This window comes from Nomascus leucogenys, chromosome 17 (genome assembly GCF_006542625.1).
Source record: "Nomascus leucogenys isolate Asia chromosome 17, Asia_NLE_v1, whole genome shotgun sequence".
NCBI lineage: Eukaryota > Metazoa > Chordata > Mammalia > Primates > Hylobatidae > Nomascus > Nomascus leucogenys.
The window spans coordinates 68,258,286-68,281,525 of record NC_044397.1 but is presented as its reverse complement, the minus strand read 5'-3'; the positions used below and the strand labels follow the sequence as shown (position 1 = coordinate 68,281,525).

Below are 23,240 nucleotides of genomic sequence, written 5' to 3'. Positions count from 1 at the left end.
TTCTGAATGAGTAAAAAAATTTTAACAGATAAATAAATGTGTCCATAAATTAATTTATCAATCCCCACTGTTGAATAGTTGGGCTATTTTCAATTTCTCACTCATAAGTAACAATGAAATGAACATCTATATGCACATCTTTGTCTTCCCCCCTTGAATGACTATGATTCTAAATAGCTGTATTATATGGAATGGCTCTACAAATGAGATAATCAATGTTGGTGAATGTCCAACATTGAGCCAAAGGATCATGAGCCACAGGAAACTTGTCTCAACCAGTTTCTTAAAATTCTACTGAAATGTCAATGTTTCTGCCAGCAAAGTGGTAGCAGGGCATCCTTTCGTGTCATCATGAATGCCAATTCCTCCTTTCTGTTTTGCAGAAGGAGGCACAGGTCTTCTCCCCATGCAGAGGGGTGTAATCGACCTCACAAACAGCTGGAAGCCAGGACTCTCCAGCCTCAGCCCAGCATGGTTTGGGAAGGGAAGTCTTTGCCATCATCTCAGCCCTGTCTGTGTGGGAGCACATTCCAGCACGAAAAATCAATTGGCTTTTGTCAGACAATAAATATCACCAAAAGAAAATCCAAAGACGTTTTTAAGACAGAAAAAAATATTCCTTTTCCTTTTCTTTTGGAAATAGCTTAATTTTTTTCGTCTTGGTCTTAAAAGAAATCACCACTCGAAAATCACTCTTTTTCCTGTCATAGCCACACAATGCCCTTCAATGCCAAATTGAGTCCATAAGACTCAGTTTGTTCTGTAGATTGCAAAGTTTGTTCTAGAATGTGCTTCTTCCTTTTGAGACCTTATCAGCTGATTTAAAAATAAACATTATTAGCTATTTTTTTCAATAATAGGATAAAAATTCAATTTAAGTAACATTTGTTAAGCCCATATATATTTCTTTCTTTCTTCTTGGTAGGCACTCTGGGGTAGAAAGGTGAGTAAGAATCAGTCCTGGTTCTTAGGGGTAGAGTCAAGAAAGAGAGAGAGTAGATACGACTTTCAAGCCTTTGGAATTCTGCAGCATTGCCTGAAGGTAGCCCTGAGGTGGGACAGAGAATGAATGGGAACCCATTTAAATCAAAGATAATTGACTAAAATAAGTTTCCAAACTTAGCGTATGGCTGAGTAAGTTAAGTGCTACAAGAGAGGGGAAGAAAAGTGAACATAAGAGGGAAAATTCCTCCTGTCCCCATGGAGGGGCTCTGCAGGGCCCATGAGTTGGGCCTTGAAGGACAGGCGGATTTTTCACCAGAAAGAGTGAAGGTTCCTCCTTGCTGAGGGAACACAGTCAGGGACAGATACTGGGAAGTGCAAGGCATGCTGGGCACTCAGTATGACTAATGATGGGTTAGTAGGAGGTGTGCTGCTAGACATAATAGGCATGTTGTTTGGAAGAGTGGTTTAGGACAGAATGTGGAGTTTTGCTATCCTGCTGGAAGAAGAGAGAGCCAAAGGTTTTTGAAGACAGATGTCTTATGAGAAGAGCTGTGTCCTAGAAAGGTGTTTCTGGCAGCTAGGGGAAAGAGAACTTAGGCTTGGGTCAAGTCCAGATTTAGGAAGACCAATTAAAAGACAAACACATCATCTACACAACAGATGATGGTGGCAGGAAGGCAGGATACAGAACAAATTAAGTCCATAAGTGAAAGGCACAGGGTGGCTAAGCTATGACAGGAGAAAGTGATTCTTGAGAGGAATGCTTTCTTTTAAGACCAGAAAAAAAATTAAGCTATTTCCAGGAGAGAAGGAAAATGATTTTGTTTTTTTCTGTCTTAACAACACCTTTAGATTTTCTTTTGGTGGTATTTACAGCCTGACAAAAGCCAATTGATTTTTCATGCTGGCATGTGTTCCTGCACAGAGACCGGGGCTGAAATAATGGTGCAGGAAAGTGGAGTCACAGCATTAAAAGGCAGGTGGCCCTTCTCATAGAGTGGTGGATCAGTAGGACTTGGGGACCTACTAGGGAGAAAAGGTAGGGAAGCCAGAGATCTCTCCTGGATTTCAAGTCCGAGATATGAGGTGGATTGTGATGTCACTCCTGGAGTCAGAGCCCACAGAAGGAGCAGCGGGAAGGGAGCCACGAGAATGGAGAGTTTAGTTTTGGACATCCCAAGTTTGAGGAGTCTGCAGACCATCCACAGGGGTGGAGCTCAGAAGACCGTGAGGGTGGAATTCTGTCTGCCTCAGGTGCTGGTTGAAGGTGGGGAGGAGGCAGTGGTAGGAGAGGAAAAGAGGAGGGCCTCAGGGAACGCCTGTGCTAAAGGGGTCAGTGCCATGGGAATGAGGAATGGAGGGGATCCCAGGAAGCAGAGGAGGAAACACAAGTCAGTGCCTCAGAGCCAGGGAATAGGATGAACAAGAACAATCAGAAGGTGATCTTGAGCTAAATGAAGCAATTGCAGCAGGTAGGTGTGGGTGAACATCAGACCACGTTGAGGTGAGGAGGTGGGAAAGTGGAGATGTCATTCTCTCCTGGAAAATTTGGCAGTGCAGAGACGGACAGAGATTGGATAAGAGCTTGAAAGAGGAACGGGGTTGGAAAATATTGTTTAAGGACAGGAATGATTTTGGTATATTTTTAGGCTGAAGAGAAGAGATGGGGGTGGGGGAGGATGCGAATAACATGAAGGTATAAGGGATAAAAGATGTATTTTTATAAATTTTTTGATGTCTATCTTCTTAATCAGAGCAGGGATTCATAACAATGTGACTTCTTTCCAGTCTTAAATTTAGAACAACTCAACGACTCCTCTCAATTCCCACTTGCCTCTTAGAAATCATGTCTTTTGTGGCTACAGAGGTTTTCAAGTATTCAAAATATATATTAATGCACTTTGGAGTCATATTTCTTTTCTTGAGCTCAGTTATATTTTTAGTTACCCTTTAATTTTTTTTTCTAAAAATATTGCTAGTAACTGGAACAATAATAGTTATTTTACTTCTTCCACATATATTCAATGTGCCATTTGTACATATATCTTAGGTGCATTGTATGCATATATAAATATATATATGTCTGTATCTATATCTGTATATCTATATCTATCTTGCATGTATGTTCATTTCCAAAGTCACAGTAAAAAAAATTTTTAAGGAGAGAGTGGCCCACAGGGTCAAGGGCTGCAAAGGTGGCAAACAAGATTGAGATTTAAAACTGTCCATCGAGGTCATTCTTTGTCAAAATCAGTGACTTTTGAGACTAAAGAGGTTTTCAAGGACTGACACTATATTTTAGTGCTTTTTAGAGTCCTATTTCTCTTCTTTTGCTCAGTTATATTCTCAGTGTGGGCAGAAGGCAGGCTGCAGTGGATTAATACATGAAAAGGTGAGCTGGGAAACTGAGGCAATGACTTCAGAAACTGAGCTGGAGGGGCACAGGTGAATAGGGGGTTGAGAAAATCATTTATTTATTATTAAAAATGTGGGAGATTTGTGTGTGTTTATATTCTGGTGAGAAGACAGCATGTGAGAGGAAGAGACTGATGATGTAAAGATTAGAAATGATAACGGACAGCGCCCCAGAGCAGGTGAGAGGGGATGAAATTCAAAGCACAGAAGGAGGCCATCCCCAGGGCCACAGCGTTGTCTAGGAGGGAGGGTGGTGAGTGCAGGATAGGAGCAAAGCCCCCGGTCCTGCAGGCAGAGCTGGACTAGAATCCATGCCTCTCCAAGCCTCATCCGGAGCGCCGTGTGTGCCGTGTGATCTTCGTGTCATTTCCCTCACCGGAATGGCCCCAAATGCTTTTCATTGATTAAGATGAGCAGAACAGTACTACAAATTTTGCAATTCAGAAATGGTCGAATATTGGCCATTTCATGTGGTTCCACCTAATCTTGGTTCATTTAACCCTCAAAACAACTCTATGACGATCAGTCTCTCGATGAAGAGACTGGGATACAGGGCAGGGCAATTAACCTGCTCAAGCTCACCCAGCAAGGAAACAAAGGAGCTAGGGTGTGAACCCCACTCCTTGGGTCCGGGGCCAATGCTCCTGACTTAGACTTTACTACGACTTATTGTGGTGAGTTAAATGATCACAGAACAAGAGAACATGAAAGAGAAATAGGTACTGTGAATAACACAGAAGACTGTGTCAGAAATCAACAGTAAATGCTTATGGGTAAATACCACTGATTCCATGTAATGTACAACAATTTTTGGTTGAGCCATTTGAAATTGCTGTACTTGTCGGACAAAAACAGTCCAATACTGGCAGTTGCATATGGCTGCATGTCATCTTTGTGTGTGTGTGTGTGTGTGTGTGTGTGTGTGTGAATCTGCAAATCTCTCTCTTGATTTCTCAGCTATGCAGGGGAGCAAAGGCTGAGGCTGCATCTGTGGCAGCTTCAGGTCTCCATTATCAGCCTAACAGCTTTTATAACTTGAAAATTTAATGAATAAAAAATTCTGGTAAGCTGCATCCAAAAAACATTGATTATCTTTTACTCACAGCCTTTTTTTTCTGGTACACGCACAAGCAAATTTTTATTCATCTGAATCCCTGACCGACCAGCATCTGCTCAGTTGAGGCTTGGAAGCAAATGTCCAGGCTTGCCCAGTGCCAAAACCACAATAAAACAAGCCAAGAACCTTTTTCAAACACACGTTGGGGCAAAAGTATGTCCATTTTATATATACTTTTTGTGGGAATAAATGCATTTTACTAGGAAAAGCATCTCTGTGTGATGTGTGGGTCTTACCCTTTTCTACTTCTGCTTTAAGAACACATAGTGGCCAGGGAGCTTTCGGACAGAATCCCGTGCTCTGTGATTCACAAAATGGAAATCTGGCATTATATGCCAATGACATTTACTTCTGTGGCAGCTCAAGCGGCAAAAAGCCATATGCCATACACCTCGGATCCGGCCAAGCCACGCAAATATGTGAAAGAGAAAGAAGGAGAATAGGACCAGAAGAGTTCTGGGGAGCTGATTGCCTTCAGCACTTAAAACTCTCACTGTGGCAAGAACTGGGTCTTCCCACTCTTATGACATTCTGAAGGGGATGCATTTTTTTCCCCAATTTAAGATAACTTCGGGAGGTAAAGGCAAAATACAAAAAAAAATTTTTGTGAATGGCATGATGTGTTCACACATGTGATTCAACATTCCTGCTGCACAAACACGTATTTCCTGGGCATGCTTGGGTAAGTACCAGTCCCCTACATGGGATGGAAGGTTGACAGTCACATTTGTCCTTTGCACTGGAAGGTCTCTCGGCAGCCATCCTGGGAAAGAATAAGCGCCATTACTGATGTTATTTTTCCCACTGGCCTGGAAACAAGGCTAGTGGGAAAAACAGTGCTCCCAGAATGGCCAGGGTATGTGGGTTAAGCAGGCCTAAGAGCAATATAATAAATGAGTGAAGGTGAAAATGAAACAGAGGGATCTATACGTGTGTGTGTGTGTGTGTGTATATATGTAAATAAATATATGTAAATAAACATATATATACACACACGTGTGTGTATATGTATGTGTGCATATATGTATATGTGTATACACACACACACACACACACACACACGTTTTTTAACAAGGAGTTCCAACCAATCTTCTTGGAAAAAGAACAATTCAGTTTCTTTTGCAAAAGTTCAATGTCTTTGAAGCTTTCTATTCACCTTATATAAAGCTACATAGGTAGAAAAATAATGACAACTACCATTTTTATTAAGAAACAGATGGCAAAATCATTTCATAACTTCCTCAGAGTATTAGCATCTGAAGAGATTCTGATGGAGGGGTCTAGAAGTGTTTCTCAATAAGGCCTGTTGGCATTTGGGGCAAGAAAATTCTTTATTGTGTGGAATTTCAAAATACCCATGGCCTTCAGGAATTGAACAACAGTAGCCACCCCATATGAAGACGGTGTATATGAATTCAGCTTACTGGTCAGGTGGACCATTTTTAATGATCATTGAATTAAACATTTCTGGCCATTAATTAATTCAACACTCAACACAAAGTACTTGAGCAGATGCTACTTAAAAGCACCTGGAGGATATTAAGACATAAAATCTAGCTCTTGCTTCCAATGATATGTTGACTTTATTTGGGAAGACAGACTTAAAAATAAACAACTACTATAGAGCTAGAAAATATTTTCCAAAAAATTTTGAATTCCATGCTATGGGAGTAGACGTACAAAATTTCATTCTGAATAAATAAAAGAGAGATGGTAACTATCTTGCTAAGGTGGCACTTGTGCAAAATCCTAAAGGATAAGTGAAATTTCAACAGGCAGATTGGGGAAGATGTTTCTGGTAGAGGGAATGAGATATGAAAATGCAATTGCACGTACAAGAAACGGTGGGCAGTTCAGGTAGAGCCTAGGGTAGGTGCAGGGTGAAGATATGGAGACAAAGCAGAAAAAGTATTTTAGGTGAATTAAAGATAAATCTGAACATCTTGCTAAGGCCATAAAATTTAATGAGTCAGGCAATGAACAGCCACAGAAGTTTTAAAAGCAAGAACGATATGGTCAGATCTGTGTTTGAAGAGATTTGGAAAATGGAAGGTTTCCAAGCTGGGAGATAAGTTGGTTTAACAGTTGCTGTCTTAGTCAGCTATTGTCACGTTAATGCTGTGTAACAAACAACTCCAACAGGTAAGAAGTTATTCTCACATTCACAGTTCTACAGGTCAGCTGAGGTGGCTCTTTCAAGCTCTGTGGGCTGACTGGAAAAACTGTGCTCCATATATTTCATTTTGGGACCTACACTGAAGGAGCAGTGGCTACCAAGGTATGTAGTTCTCATGATGATGGTAGAAGTGCAAAAGCCCAGCTCAATCACTTGAGCAACAGTCAAGCTTCTGCTTGTTTCACATCCATGCACATCTCACTGGCCCAAGCAAGTTCACTTGGCCAAGACAAAAGTCAAAGAGTGAAGGAAATACACTTCACCCATCATGAGGTCATAGCAAGGATTTGGAAGTATGCTACTACCACGAGGCAGTGCAGAACTGTGACCAGCCATTCAATCTATCACAATGGGCTGAGAGAAGAGGAAGACAGAAACTGAGGCAATGATGAAAAGGCAAAGGACCATGTGGTGATTGTACTGACTTTGGCCACTAATCAGTTTCACAAAGAGGGACTAGCCCATACATTTCTAAGCAGAAACTTACTAGACTGTCAGCTCTACGACAGCAGGAACCATCCTGTCTTGCTCACCTCTGTACTCCCAGTGTCTACCACAAGCACTGTGTTGTAGACACAAATAAATATCTGTTGAAAGAATGAAGAGCATCTGGAGAGTAAGTTGGATAGTGACCCTATTAACCAAGATGTGGAATGCTGATGTGGCTGTGCTGTATGTATGATGGTGGTGATATAGTAACTTTGAGTACCTTCTAGATCCCAGCATGGTGCTAGATACTTAGAATACTGAAAGAGTAAGGCTCTGCTCTTAGGAAGCCTGACAGACAATTGCAGTTCACTGACATAAGTTCTAGGGTATGGGTATTCCTAGGGACAAAGCAAGAGGGACAACTCAGGGGCAACTGAGTGAGTTGTTGCCAAAAGTGATAGCTGCAGGCTTCAGCACTTTCCTGAGGAAGGTGGTGGTCTGATTGATATCTGAGCTGATTACCTGCCTAAATGACTTCCTCCTACACAGTTGGCCTGAGCATCTATTATTTTTAACATTACCAGAATAGGAAGAAAACACATAGAAACCAGAAAATAAAGGGAAGAAGGAGGCGGGCAGAAGAAGAAATTCGGTTTGGAATTATCATCTCTCAAATTCAAGTTCTAATGTTCATTTTTCTCCCTGTAATAATTGCCAAAAAGGGGCTGGAATGTTGGGAGTGGTAGCTCACACCTTTAATCCCAGGTACTTGGGAGGCTGGGGTGGGAGGATTGTGTGAGGCCAGGAGTTTGAGATGAGCATGGGCAACATAATGAGACAATGTCTCAAATACAAGAAAGAAAAAAAAAAGAAAAGAAAAGAAAAAAGAAGGAGGGAACCACTGCCAAATGTAGCCTTACTTTGATACCCTCTTCTGGCCTCTCAACCTCTGTCCTTGCTTCGGACCTGTCTGAATTAATGACTTGGCTCTATGACTGGTGACAGAGCAGGAGGGTCAGTGTGTGATTGAACAAGGAAGATCAGTGTTTAGCTCCTACTTGGAAAAATGAAGGCAGATGATCTTGACCCATAAGTCACTGTTGCTCAGATAAAAGAGCACAATTCTGAAAAATTTGCACAGACATATAAGCAATGTAAATTAGAGGTTGAATATGCATATGAAGTTGAATATGCATGTTTTAGGATTTAGTCATTAAATATATATTTTAACTACCAAGCACCTAGATCTGATATTCTGCAGAAAACATTTGGAAATCTCACTTAGGATCTCCTAACTTCTTCTAGCTCTTGTTTTGGAGTCTTTGCAAATAGCTTCCGATCCCACTCTCTCATTCTGACTGCTTGGTTTATCTTGTCTAGGGCCCCTTGTTGCCCTCAATCCTCCATTCGTCACAACATCTAGTACCCTCAGATGGCAATAGGGGGCACCTATATGACAGCACCTATGTGCTCTTCTGTTCTGCCTTAGGAGACTCAACTCTTTTTAGAAATGTGTTCTCAACCTCCCATGTAACATCATTTACTTTGCAATTACAAGATAAATATTTTCTTTTAAATCAATGAGGACTTGTATTTCATAAGAGATTCCCACCTAATGGTACCCTTCTTAGCTATCCAACTCTGGTTCCTACCTGCCCTTTAATTTAAAATGCCTAAATCTCATCATGCCTTACTTAAAATGTAGGTAATTTCCTTTTAATTGGACATATACTAATAAAATGGTTTCGGTGCCATTATCAAACCTTTCATATAATCCACAATGGAATCTGGAATTCAGGTCATAGAAACCAGTTAACAACTCCTACACAGCCCCAATGTATAGTTAATAAAATGAAAGAAGTTTCAGAAGTCACTGAACAGAGTTATGGAAAGCAGTTAACTTAAAGTCATCATTATTCTCATGCTCAGGGATGGTCAGAAATTGAACCAAGAGACTGATATATCTCACTACTGTCCAGCAGAAGAACCAATCAATTATTTTCTCCTCCTAACTGGCAAATCTCAAGTTAGCACATGCTACACATGCAAAGAAACATACGCTGGCTCTAGAAAGACTTCAGAAATGAGAAGCACCTCATGCAAAATCTTGAACACAAAGGAATACCCAAGAAGTATATTTACTACTGTCAGGCTTATTCAAAATGGTAAGATTCACTCTTGGTCTTGGTCAAGACCATTTTTATAAATGCTCCTGTTATAGAAAATGTCCAGAAAGCAAAACATATTAAAAATGTCTTCAGCTAAAGATAGCAGTCAACCTTTAAACAGGTTTTACATAGTTTAACCATTTTTATGAAAATTACATGGGCCGGGTGTGGTGGCTCATGCCTATAATCCCAGCACTTTGGGAGGCTGAGGCGGGTGGATCATGAGGTCAGGATATCAAGACCGTTCTGGTCAACAAGGTGAAACGTCGTGTCGTCTCTACTAAAAATACAAAAATTAGCTGGGCGTGGTGGTGCGTGCCTGTAATCCCAGCTACTCAGGAGACTGAGGCAGGAGAATCACTTGAACCAGGGAGTTGGAGGTTGCGGTGAGCCGAGATCACACCACCGCACTCCAGCCTGGTGACAGAGCAAGGCTCTGTCTCAAAAAAAAGAAAATTACATGAACAGGGTCAACAAAATCCAACTGTCCCTGGATGACTCAGGTTCCTCGCATGCTCCTTCCTTATAAAGAGATGCTGCCAGGGCTGTAAATTCAGGGGGTGGAGGGTTGGGAGATGCAGAGTACAGTGCACAACCCCAGGACAGTCCCTGAAAATTGGTCACCCTCTGAGGTCTTCTCTATGTTCTTCATAAAAGCTGCCATGGACCCCATGCAGCTGAGACCACCACGACAGCACACTTAGAAGTTAAGTCACTACTGGCTGAGCATGGTGGCTCACACCTATAATCCCAGCACTTCAGGAGGCCAAGGCAGGTGAATCACCTGAGGTCAGGAGTTCAAGACCAGCCTGGCCAACATGGTGAAACCCCATCTGTACTAAAATTACAAAAATTAACCAGGCCTCATGGTGGGTGCCTGTAATCTCAGCTACTTGGGAGGCTGAGGCAGGAGAATCATTTGAATTCAGGATGCAGAGGTTGCAGTGAGCCGAGACTATGCCATGGCACTCCAGCCTGGGCGACAAGAGCGAGACTCTCTCTCAAAAAAAAAAAAAAAAAGAGTCACTACTAAGTTAATCACTAAACTTGAGGGAGCAGCTTATCCACCTTTCCTGAAGATGTTTGCTGTCAGTGTTGCCATGAGTATCCTTTTCCTTTTCAGAGGCATTTGGAATCCTGTGTCACCCAGTCTTCTCCCAGCTCTCCATTACTGTGGACTGGTGTTGGCTCCAGGCCAGCGCTGAGCCTGCCAGTTTATCTGCCTGATGCCATCAGGGTGCACAGCCATCCTAGCTGTTGGTAATTACCTATTCCCATCTCACAGATGAGGAATCTGAAGCCGATAGAACCACGTCCCTTGCACAAGGTTACCCAACTGGAAGGGAGGCCCTTGGCATTTTTATGTACTGTCCCCAGCCCCCTGCCTCACCTGCAGTACATTTGTTTGTGGGTGGGCTGGGGAGGAGTGACCACAGTGGTCAAAATCCCCTCTGTGGCCAAACTAAAGTTCAATGCACCCCCATACAGAAGTATAAAACAATCTGTATTTATGGATATCTGAACAAACTATCTAGGGAAATCAAGGCAGCTCAATTACACTGCATGATCAAGTGCAAATTACTGACACTTTAGGTTTTGCCTGTTGAGATTAGCACCTCCTATTTGTATAGGACAATTTGCAAAGCAAACCTAATGAGAGCTTAATCCCCACAGTGACTCTGGGAAGTATTATTTGTTACTATTGCCACTACCAGTTTACAGGTGAGAAGGGACTTGGTGGTTAGAGGACAAGCTCAAGGTCATACTGCTGTGAGGGGCCAACTGGGACTGCCACCAGATCCTCCTGCTAATTCAGCCTTGGTTCTTGCCTTTGCACCATACATTCTTGATGAGGGAGTGGGGACATCATCCTTAGGGAGGGCACAACAATGGTTCTTGGAGGAGTAAATCTTACTCTTTTTACATAGAAGGCACAGGTATACATACATAAACAAAAAGATATACAATATATCTGTAATTACAATTTCAGGGGGAGGGTGAATGGGGAAAAATACCTATAAAAACTCTCTAGCGGGGTGATAATGCAAAAGAGAAGGAGAGATATTGCTCTATACCACAGTGCTTCCCTGACTTGGCCAGGTTCATGTTACCTGTTATTAATACATATCTGTTTATGTATGACATTGGGGTCTATTTGAACATACACTTATTGAAAAATATAAGTTACCAAAGTCACTTTCCCGGTCTTTCTGCTGTCTCTGGATAGTATAATTGACATTGATGAGGATTGGAGAGGACATGCCTTGATTGCTGCCCAACAGAAAGTGGCAAACTCCATGGAAATAGGTAACACTATCTTATGCAAATAGCTTAAACGCAGACACACATATGAAACTCTTTGCTACCTATTCAACAGGGAATATCAAACAAATAATAATTAAATCTATTCATATAATGCATTTGCTTCTAGAGGAGGTTCCACTGCCTGTGTGGCAAGCCTAAGACCTTTGTGAAACATCAGAAGCCTTTTGAAAAAAAATGCTTGTTAATGGCCTAGAGAGTTGAAAAATGGAAAACCTCATTGAACGACATTAGGGCTCTTTAAAAGACTTCTCCTCTCCTCAAATATGCATGTTTCAATTAAAACATACACCTACTTTATTAGCCACACCAGGCCCAGTTCAGATCAGTAACAGCAGTACTAGATGGAATTCTAATGAAGATAAACAACGCTGAGTCCTCCCAGCTTCCCCTGGGCATGGATGCACAAAGCTTCCTTTCACAGCTTGCTCCAAGATATTTTACAGTCACCTGCCTCATGCAAATGAGGAGACTCATGTTTATTCATGATGAGACTTACAGACCACCTTTCATTCCCTAGGCCAGCTCAGCTAACCAACAGAGCGCCGTCTGCACCACTATGAAGTTGAACTGCCCTAGTAAGGAGACTCCTGAATATATAATTGTCCCCTGAAAAGCATGCACAGAAAGTCAGTAAGCTGCAAACAGTTTGAGAAGCAAACACATTTCCCTTTTTTATTCACATGTTAGCTGCCTTTAAGGTTTTAAACACAATCCCTTTTCTATCCCACACTATAATCCACTAGATGTGACTAGCTGGTGGTTATTTCCTATGAATAATCTTCATAGGAGATTTCTCAGGATGTTTCCTTCTGTCCTGCTCTCCCGTTCTTCCTAATTGAGATTTTCTCCCATTGACTCGGATGAAGCTCACAGCCTGGCCAGGGGCAGCTGCAGCTTTGTTTAATGGGCCTGGGTTCTCCCTATGCACAGTCTCTGCTATTTTAAGGGATGGTTTTTCATTTGCAAGCCTGAGATTCTAAGCTCTATTGTGTGCGCTTAGTTTATTATGCTGCTAGATAAACTTTCAAGATAGTGCTTTTACTCTAGAGTGACTTTATTTTTCAAATTAGTTTCTTCCATTCTGGTAATCTGAAAGTGTCGCACAATCATCTGATCTTGGCTTATAATGTCGATTTTGATAGCGTCTAAAGTAACGCCAATGCTAGGAACAAATATTTTGATGGTTTCTAAAAGGGTCAATCATCAGCGAAGAGATCTGGGCAACTAATAATTGTTGGGGAGGACTTAATTCTCACCAGCCATTAAATACACGAAAATCATGGGACCTGCTGATTTTTAGGTTGCTACCGTGTGTTTCACACGGGAAACTAAGGTACCTAATAAAGCTGTTTGGAGGAAGACACTTCCAAAATCCATGAAAATTTCAGCTTAAAGCCTATTTTTGTCAAAGTTACATGGGTTACTAATTCAGTTCAGAATTTACTGTGAAATTCATAGCTTCACTTTTTTTTTTTAACATAGTCAAAAAATGTCCGTTTGTGAAAAGGGCAATTTACTCATTTTTCATAGACAGGCTTTATCTTGTTCAGTACAAAAGAACACTCCACAACTACATATGCCATTTTTACTTCCTCAGAGCATTTTTACACTAATTACTTCAATTTATTATCACCCTACCGAAAGACAGGGTGATGTATCCTTTTAAAAACTATTATTATATTTAGATTCTCAGACATAGAGCTCTGGAATAGCAGATCCAGGATGAAAACCTGGGTCACACAGGTAAACAAGCATCCTACTCCATCAATGCATGAAATTTACAGTAGCTTGTGATAAGTATCACATATGTTAATCATGGCGAGTCTATTAACATAAATCACCTTTAATGATCAACTCTATCTTAATGAAAATACTCATTCATAGCTTTCCCCCTCCGATGATTTAATTAATCTGTGGTGCAGTTGGCCAGTGGGATAACAGGGTTTTCAAAAGCCCCCAGGTGATTCTAATGTACAGCTAAAGCTGAGAAACACTGCTACACACATATACTTTAAAGTGTGTACTCTCATTAGATTTTTTTTTTTTTTTTTTTTTTTTTTTTTTTTTTTTTTTTTACAGTGGAGTAGTTAGCTACACATGCTTTAAATGAGATTCCCATACCTAAAATATCCAAGTTACTTGTGTCCCCTTTCTTATCTCACTCAAAAATGAGGATTTCAATGAAATGATTATGGGGTTACTTGTGTGCTGAGGTATCCAGCTGCAGTTTAGCTCTTTTCTAATGCCCATAAAAATGAATAATGTATGCTCTAAAATATTGGTAATAAAAGACAAAAACATAGAACACAAACTCAATGGCCTGAATCAATGGATTATTCTGCAGAGTGCTATATTGAGAAACTGAAAGTACTTTTCAAAGCATAAATATTTTAATCACTCTCCAATTCTACTTCTCTTATATAAATAAAAAACATTCCATCTGCTGCTTCCCAAGCCCGGAAGAGCAGACGACAGCTGCTTTTCCAAACACCCTCTTCCAGCAGTGGCATTAACTACCAAGCACTAGATATCTATAAACTGGTGTCCCAAGCAAGGCGGGCTGTAGAAGCTATTCCTGCCTCTGATAGAATCCAGCATAGTTTGTTGGGCAAATCAAAATTTAAATTGAGGGGCACTCCTTCTCCAGTGAGGAGCTAAAGAAGACAGATAGCTAAGCCCTGCTCACAGAGCCCTGGGTCTCAGGGTTGACAAATAAATCCACCTTCCATGCTCTGTTTACAGTGGCAAGAACCTGAGATAGTGTCCAAGAAAGTTGAAGAGAAATTATGTTTCATGTTGGGCTTTTTAAAGATATTTCTGAATTTGAATTTGGACAGTCAGAGAATAAGAAAAAAACATTAAATCTACCAGTAACTCACAACCCACATTTGTTCTTAAATTCAATCTCCTCTGCTACCAAGTTAATAACAAGAAGAAAAGTGAACTGATTTAACTTTCAGCTCTTCTCTCTTCTCCAATTTATTATCAGGTAAAGCAGAACAGTGGCTGATAGATGGGCAGCAGGAAAAAATCAGAAAGGCAGTCTTCAAAATGAACTAGAAGCTGTCACAAAGAGGCTTCCTTTTTAAAAAGGCTAGTGGAGGCAGAACAGGGCCATAAAAGAAAAGGGACATAATTATATCTGTATCTGAGCTGCCACTAGCAGAACTCTGTGACAGGTATTATGTCTACCAGCAAAAAGAAAAGCAAACAAAAGGCTCGTCTGTCTGTGTTTCATTAATTTAAACCGATCTACACATCTAAAAACCTAATATAGCTGCAAATCAAATACACACTGGAAATAGGCAGAATAACAGCTTCCCATTGGTGCCTGCGTTCCAATCCTCAGAACCTGAGAATACGTTACCTTCTGCAGCACAGGGGAATTGGGGTTGCAGATAGAATTAAGGTTATTAGCAGCCAACTTTAAGATGGGAAGATGATGCCGGATTATCCAGGTCTCCCAATGTAATCACAAGGTCCTTAAAGGTGGAAGACCAAGGCAGAAGAGGGATCAGGGTGATGGGATGGCATCTGAGAAAGACTCAAGCTGTCTTTGCTGGCTTTGAAGATGGACAACAAGGACATAAGCCAAGGAATGCAGGTGACCACCAGAAAGTGAAAAAGGCAAGGAAACAAATTCTCTCCTAGAGCCTCTGGAAAGAAACACAGCTCTGCGGCCACCTTGATTTTGTCCCAGTGAAATCCATTGCTGGCTTCTGAACTATGAACTGCAAAATACATTTGCATTGTCTAAGCTACTAAATTTGTGGTAATTTGTTCTATCAGCAACAGAAAAGTGATATACACATGACAAAAATGTAAATATCTGATATATTTTTCTGGTTACATAAGTAAGGCATGCATAGTACTGAAAAAAAGAAAAAAAAAGCAAACACGATGAAAGTATTTAATGTAGAAAATTAAAATTCCTTGTCCTTCCCATCCTGGATTTTCCTCTGATATCTGCTCTTGCCTGATGGCTATTTGGATGTGAGGCAGGACCCTCTGGCCCTCAGGCCTGGAGCTGCCTGTCCTGAGCCATAAACTGTCATCCTTACTTGGCAGTAGAGGTGTGACCCCCAGCATTAGTTTATGATCTGTAAACAATGCAAAAAGATGGCATTAGAGCTGCAGTAAGAAACTGCACCCAAAACCTGGCTCTTAGGTCTTGCTGAAGAGATTTCACAGCCATATAGGCTAATTATGATAAAAGTTTCACAGTGACACTCTGGGGGGCTTGCTGTCACCTGGCAGGGCCCTGAACAGGCAGGATGTCTGCCACCAATCTGAGCACATGGCCATGATAAGTCACAGGGACCCTAGAGCTATGGTCACCTCCCTCCAGCAGCTGTGCCCACCTCCTCCAGCCTGGGGCCTCTGGCTTCCTTTCTAACAAGGAACTCTTGGTGGTTCATGTTACAAACAGTAACTTCTATAGAATTTAAGTGTCTGAATGCTCATCTCCAGAGTCAGTCCTCTGCAGAACTTTCATAATATTTTCTACACAGCTTATCTGTGCCTAGATCAACAACAATAATATCTGAAACATTATTATTTGCAGATATTATTCTGCAAAAATGCAGAATTTATAATTCAGGAAAAGCAGGATAAATGAGATCTCTCAGAAAGCAGACATCTGATACCCAAATCCATGGTGAGGTCTCCTTCTCCTGGAGGAACAGGTGTCCCCAGCTCGCAAAGCTGAGGACTGGATGGCTTTCACACAGCAGCACATGAAAGAGCTGAAATGATCCAGGGCAAAGTGGCCTTAGTCCCTTAGCCAATTTCAAAGACTACTGATTTAACTCTCTTTTTTGGTTTGATTGAACAAAGGCCTCCCTGCTCCTCCTTCCCTCTTTCCCAGGGATGATTTGCACCTGAAATGCAAAGTCTGTCATAATCAAGTGAAGTACACTTAGGAGGTTGCAGTTATAATCATAAGGAAATTAATGGGCTTCTTTTCTCCACTTTCCTTCTTGAATCATGCCTGTCCTCCGACTTAGCTGCTCAGACACACGACAGCTCTGGATTGCAGCTTCTGGACCAGTGCTCTCCACAGAAGGGCATTACTGGGGTCTATTTCAATGAATTCAATCGATGACCAAGATGCAAATGACAGATCGTTGGGATGACAAAGATGATATGGCAGGTGAGACCACTGTGTTGAGGAAGAAAGTCAGGTTAGGATCTGATTGAAGCTTAGGTCCTTTTCCTGATTTTCTTTCTTTTCAATTGGTGTTGGTTCAAGATGCCACAAACAGGAAATATAGTGGGAAACAAGGATGAGATGTAAATCCATAGAGAAGGTGACAGGGAGGCAATGACCAACAAGTGTATTAAGTGCAGGTGAAATTCAGATATTATGTTATGCACCAAGCATGCCCATGAAAGCCCCACAGTATGACTGAGGGCCAGACCCTTCGATTCTTACAGTCACAGCCCTTAGTGCTGGGTGAGTGGTCATGGGTGATGGGCCCGACCACAGTCAGAGCGGTATATAGCAGCAACTTAAAAGTACTAAAGGCTGCAATAGTTATTATTGCTAATCAGGCCTTTATCTAAGGACAAAGATTTTGCTTCTCTATGAAAGCATGGACAGTGAGTGCTTCTGCTCTCTTTAAGTTGGCCAATGCCCTTCCCTCTGCTCATTATTCACACACAAATGGAAATGTGAAAGTCACACTCTTGTGAGACATTATGATATAGAAAACCAAAGGACATCTCAGTTCAAAGGATCAAATGCTTACTGTAAACCAAGAAACGTTGCATATAACCTTAATGACTCAGTTCTTGGAAAGGGATCTTTCATTTTAATAAAAACTCTTTTTGACGTAGCACGGGGCAGATGATCACAACACATGCATAATCCACAAAGAAACCACTGGACTAGGTGGAGCAGTATTCCTGACCTCATTTGCTCTGTACCAGTCTCCTGGACAGGTGGAGGGAAGGCCCCTTCCCCGGCAGATCTTGCAATACTGACAAGGCATCCCAAACTAATGCTATGAAAGGAAACGTTCACCTTGATACTGTGTCTCAAGAAAAACTCTCTGCTGGTGGCTCCGACTTAGACAAAGGAACAAAGCTGCTCCAAGCTTACCCCCAGAGGGATGAGGTCATCCCCAGCACACAGATTCATGTCTACACAGGGATGTTTGTCTTTCTCCATTCTTGAAGCAACTATCATTGCAATCTTCATTTCCCCACCTTGCCAATTGCCTTCTGCACACAGCTGAGGGACTACCCAGCAGGCCCCTTTAGCATCGCGGGAATCCTCTGCCTCTATCCGAGATCCACATTACCTTGTTGAAATCTTCAGAAGTTGCCCTCATTTCCTTCCATGTCTTGTTCAGGAGCTGGATACAGATGCAAAAAAACTCCTCAAAGGATCTGTCGTGGGTGAAGAACATTGGGTGGAAGTCGTTGCAGGTCTCACTAGCTGGAGGAAAGAGATGGAAAATAAGGGAAGAAGTTTTAAAACAGTGTAACACAAGAACATAACCACAGGTATGTGCCCCAAAGGGAGACAAGTGGAGGTATCTTTGGTTCAGGCAATAATGGTGAAAAAGTATTTTTGAAAAAGCAACCAAAGGATGGCCCCCATACAACTTGGAAGTTTAAGGCCAGATAGTCAGATCTAGCCTTAGGCACATATTTTGACTGCTAAAAGTCAGTCCCTAACCCATGCCAGGACATGACCCTCTTGGCTTTGTTCCAAAACTGCTGTGTTGATTATGAGCCCTATATCTGCCTTTTTGACCTTATATAGATTATTCAAACTGCCCTCAGGCACAGCTCCTCCGTCACCCTCCATTTCCTCTTTCTTATCAGAATAACTGGCAGAAGATGGGTTTTCCTGAATACACGATTAATTGCAACTTTGAAAACAGCATCCATGATTATTTCTCCAGGGGGCTCTTTTCTCTCTTATGGCAGTAAGCAGGGGACATTTGAGATCATTAACCATCTGATGCCATTAACCATTTGTTTTACACTTCCAGGCACAGATGGCTGGAAGTCAAAGCAACCTGAATGGCTTTGAAGGTGGCAACTGGTCCAGTCCTGGGCAAAACCATAAAATCAGCCAAAACTACCTTCAAGCCCCCATTGTAGAGCTTCCTTGGGTCACACCTAGTGCTCGGAACTTTAGGTCTGGTCCCTACTCTCCTCCTCCTCAGACCAGCACCCCAGCCCCTCCCATCATCCCATCTGTCAAGCTTACATTTTTATAGCCCTTTGGTACATTATACCTCATTTGATCTTTACAGTTCCTCTTACCACTCATATCTTATGGATGAGGATATTGTGGAGCCCAAGGAACTAAGGTTTGTGACCCCCAGAACCAATACCCTAAGGTTTTAAAAAAAATAAACATATGTGCTGTTACATAGAGTGAAAGTCTTTCTATTTTATTTGGAATCTCTTTTTTTTTAAAAAAAATATTACTTTAAGTTCTGGAATACAAGTACAGAACGTGCAGGTTTGTTACATAGGTATATATGTAACATGATGGTTTGCATGAGAACTGGATGACTTTCAGGCTTTTAAACAGCAGCACATCAACCCATCATCTACGTTTTAAGCCCCGCATGCATTAGCTATTTGTCCTAATGCTCTCTATCCCCCAGTCCTCCGACTCCCCAACTGGCCCCGGTGTGTGTTGTTCCCCTCCCTGTGTCCCTGTGTTCTCAATGTTTAACTCCCACTTATGAGTGAGAATATAAGGTGTTTCATTTGCTGTTGGAATCTATTTTAAGGTCAATTCATCCTCAAGGCTCAGAATGGTAGGGTTTCAGGCCCTGGGAATCCAGGACAGGATGGAGGGAGGGGTGGGAGCAGGCTCACAGCAGAGAGCTTCTGTTCTCAGGGAGAGCCCTGGTGCCTGCCATGTGGATGAGCAGCGAATCTACTTAGAATCCTATAGAGCAGGCCCCCAGTGAACAAACCCTGATCAAGCCTCATGGAAACACACTCAAGTGTACATGGCTACCAAGCTATTACACACCAACCTCTTCTCTCTTCAACCTTCATGAATACAGTGAATTTCAGACTTCTCAACAGTTTAAAACAACAGCAAAGTGGTGTTTATTTGCACAGCTCACCATTTCTAAAGGGCACAACCCGATTTGAAGATATGGTAATGCTGTTTTCTTCCAGATAAAGTAAGGGCATGGGCCAGGAGCAATGCACAGTCCTGTAGGAAGAGTCCGGGGGTGGGGGGGCGGGGGGACAGAAGATTTGGGTTCAAGTGCAGCCCAGGCCAATCAAGAGCAAGTCATTTTACCTTTCTGAGCTTCAATTTTCTTAACTAAAAATATAGAGGGCTGGGCACAGTGGCTCATACCCGTAATCCCAGCGCTTTGGGAGGCTGAGGTGGGTGGATCATCTGAGGTCAGGAGTTTGAGAGACCAGCCTGGCCAACATGCTGAAATCCTGTCTCTACTAAAAACACAAAAATTAGCTGGTCATGGTGGCATGCCCCTCTAGTCCCAGCTACTCTGGAGGCTGAGACAGGAGAATCGCTTGAATCCAGGAGGTGGAGGTTGCAGTGAACCGAGATCACACCACTGCACTCCAGCCTGGGCGACAAGAGCGAAACTCCGTCTCCCAAAAAAAAAAAAAAAAAAAAAAAAAGGAAATGAAGTCACCTCTGCCTTCTCCCTAGGCTTCAAAGCAGATCAAATAAGCCAACTGAGGGCAAAGTGCTTCGGACAGGATACAAGTTAACACCGATATGGAGGGAAGTGGTGGTGATGACAATAAATATTGCACCTGCCTACTATTTCCAGGAACATGAGTTTTTCTGTGATTTTTCCCCACTAATTCCTAGTCCAGCCTGTTCATATTTCAGCAGTTAGAAGCAAGAACATATAAGTGATCCCACCCTAGCCTCTGTTACTAGCAGAGAGATGGCAAATGTGAAGTTTTGACTTGTGATACAAAGGTATTTAAGAAACTCAGAAGATCAACACTGGCAGACTGTGCAGTTTGCTGCCCTGGGCAACGAGCGGTTGGTCTCACTTTTATAAGCACCAAAGCCAATGAAATTTACAAATCTTCAGCTGTACTTTAAAACACTATTGCCATCTAAGAATTTGTTATTAATCACATTATCACAGTATCATTTTTGGATCTAGTGTGATTATTTACTTTATGCCCTAAAGTTTTTATGTGATGAGTGGAGTTAAGATAGCCAGAAAAAAACTGAGACTTGCAAGCCCTGCTCTTGCTTGGGTAAAGAGGGAGGGAAGTGACATCATTAATAATTAACTAGATAATTCATTGGGTACATATGACATGCCAACAGCTCTACAAGCACTATTCTTGTAACAACCCTGGAAGGTAGGCCTTATGGACATCCTCATTTTATATATGAGAAAGGTAAAACTTGGATAAATAACACCTTCCATCATGAGCTTTTTTTAGTTGGCCCCAAACGAGCATCTGAAATCCACAGTCAGCTGACCCAGCAACAGGCTTCCTCCCTTAGTTGACATCAAGAGCTCATTGCATTTCTTTGTGGTTGCTGCTTTGAAAATTAATTCCCCCACCCACTCTTTTAGGTCTCCCGTACTCCTCCTTCAACATAAACCCAGATCATGACCTGCAGTCCAGTGTGGATCACAGCAATGTGTAGCCAGTGCCTGCTGACTAAGAACACTCGGCCATGAGATAGCAGTACCAAGGCCAGCACCGCCAGCAGCCATGCACCCGGCACTGGATGACGGACTTCATAGTCACTTATTATGTCAGGCACAAAAGGAAGATATTACTAACTTCTTTTTAAGATTATAAATAGGAGATTGAGAAAGGCTCGGTGACTTCTCCAAGGTCACATGGTTTGCAAGCAGTGGTGCTAGATTTCAAGGTCGAGTTGGCTCCAAAGCCCATCATTATTCTGCTTCACTCGCTTTCCTCATTCTGTTTCTCAATTAACCCTGCCTCCAATGCACCTCTGCCAACACAAATCTGAAACAATTGTTTTTCTATCCACAGAAAATATTTATGAAGTAAAATCTTACAAGAGGCGCAGCTTCACCTATTAATGCTGATGTATATTTACTGTGTAAGATTCCTCTGCTTTCCTCCTACTACTTGTGGCTTATGTGGAGTTAGGTTGGAATCACCAGGGTTACGCTCCCCTTCTGCACCTTACTCCTCCTTTCCTGGGTCTGGGCAAAGCTGCACTCTCGACAACCTTGTTGAACAGCCAAGAAATCGTCGACCTGGTTCCTAGCTCCTGCTGAACCAACCCTTTTTTCTTCCTCAAGATATTTTATCTTTCTCAGCTTCTCTAACACATCAAGGTTTCCCCAGGTACTCAGGCACTAGGGAAAGGTCACACTGGATGAATGTATTTGATTTATTTCAAAAAGCTCACCAGTTGGGTTTCATGTTAATAGAACCTGAGTTTTGTTCATGACAACGTGCCCAGCTAAAAAAGTACAATTTGCAGCCTCCCTTGTGATTAAGAGTCATCATATGACCCAATCCCAAAAACACAGATAAGTGAATGCTGCTGGGCACTGTTCCCAGGAAAGACCTTTAAAAGGGGAAAGACTTGGTTGCCTTGTGGCCTTTTGTCTCTGCCTCCCCACTTCAACTTCTTCATGTCTGGAACACAGGAGTGATGACTGGAGCTCCTGCAGCCATTTTGTCAGCATAAAAATGAGGGCTATACCCTAGACAGTTAGTAGGAGCTCCTGATGACACCGTGGAGTCACCACAGCAAACTGGAATTGGAATTCTTTTGAACGTAATTCTCTGTACACAATTTGTTGGTAGGTAATTTGTTTAAGCCATGTGAAATTAATATTATAAAAAAAAAACCCAAGTAAGCACATTGACAATAGCATAAGAAAACATGTGCTCAAGATCACTGGAGGTCAGAGAAAACACAGGAATGAGGAGGCAGGATAGTACAGTGGTGAGAGTGAGAAAGACTTGCATTCAAATAATTAAATGTGATGCCCCCTAGCGTGCCATAAAACTTTAGACAAATAAACCCCCCTGAACCTGTTTCCTCATCTGTGAAATATATAACCACATAAAGTCTGTAAGCATGAAGTTAGATTATGTACATAAAGTGTGCAGTAACGTGCCTAGCACATGGCATAGCATTAGTAAACGGTGGCTATTAGTTACTTTTTTTTTTTTTTTGAGACAGAGTTTTGCTCCTGTTGCCCAGGCTGGAGAGCAATGGCGTGATCTCAGCTCACCACAACCTCTGCCTCCTGGGTTCAAGCGATTCTCCTGCCTCAGCCTCCTGAGTAGCTGGTATTATAGGTGTGTGCCACCACACCTGGCTAATTGTGTATTTTTAGTAGAGACGGGGTTTCTCCATGTTGGTCAGGCTGGTCTTGAACTCCTGACCTCAGGTGATCCGCCCGCCTCGGCCTCCCAAAGTACTGGGATTACAGGCATGAACCACTGTGCCTGGCCTAGTTACTATTTTTAATCAAGCACATGGCATAGGTTTAGTAAATGGTGGCTATTAGTGACTATTTTTTTTTTTTTTTTTTTTTTTGAGATGAAGTCTTGCTCTGTCACCCAGGCTGGGGTGGAAAGGTGCAATTGTGGCTCACTGCAACCTCTTCCTCCTGGGTTCAAGCGATTCTCCTGCCTCAGCCTCCCGAGTAGCTGGGACTACAGGTGCATGACA

At 42.1% G+C, this 23,240-nt stretch overlaps 1 protein-coding gene and 1 long non-coding RNA gene across 9 annotated transcripts in view; one reads left to right on the top strand and one right to left on the bottom strand.

The window, feature by feature from the left end:
- The window catches only part of ELMO1 (engulfment and cell motility 1), a 592,800-nt gene that overhangs the window by 142,324 nt on the left and 427,236 nt on the right, over positions 1-23,240 (bottom strand). For all 8 annotated transcript variants that reach the window (XR_004026459.1, XM_003268937.4, XM_030796572.1 and 5 more), the window contains one exon: positions 17,881-18,017. Coding sequence is in view for 7 of the 8 variants with exons in the window: in XM_003268937.4 (XP_003268985.1) it covers positions 17,881-18,017 (137 nt within the window). In the remaining variant the exon portion in view is untranslated. The remainder of the gene's footprint in view (positions 1-17,880; positions 18,018-23,240) is intronic.
- Positions 975-18,211, top strand: LOC105737795. Its single transcript, XR_001113482.2, has 3 exons — positions 975-2,417; positions 6,646-6,755; positions 17,932-18,211. It is a non-coding gene; the product is annotated as an uncharacterized LOC105737795 (long non-coding RNA).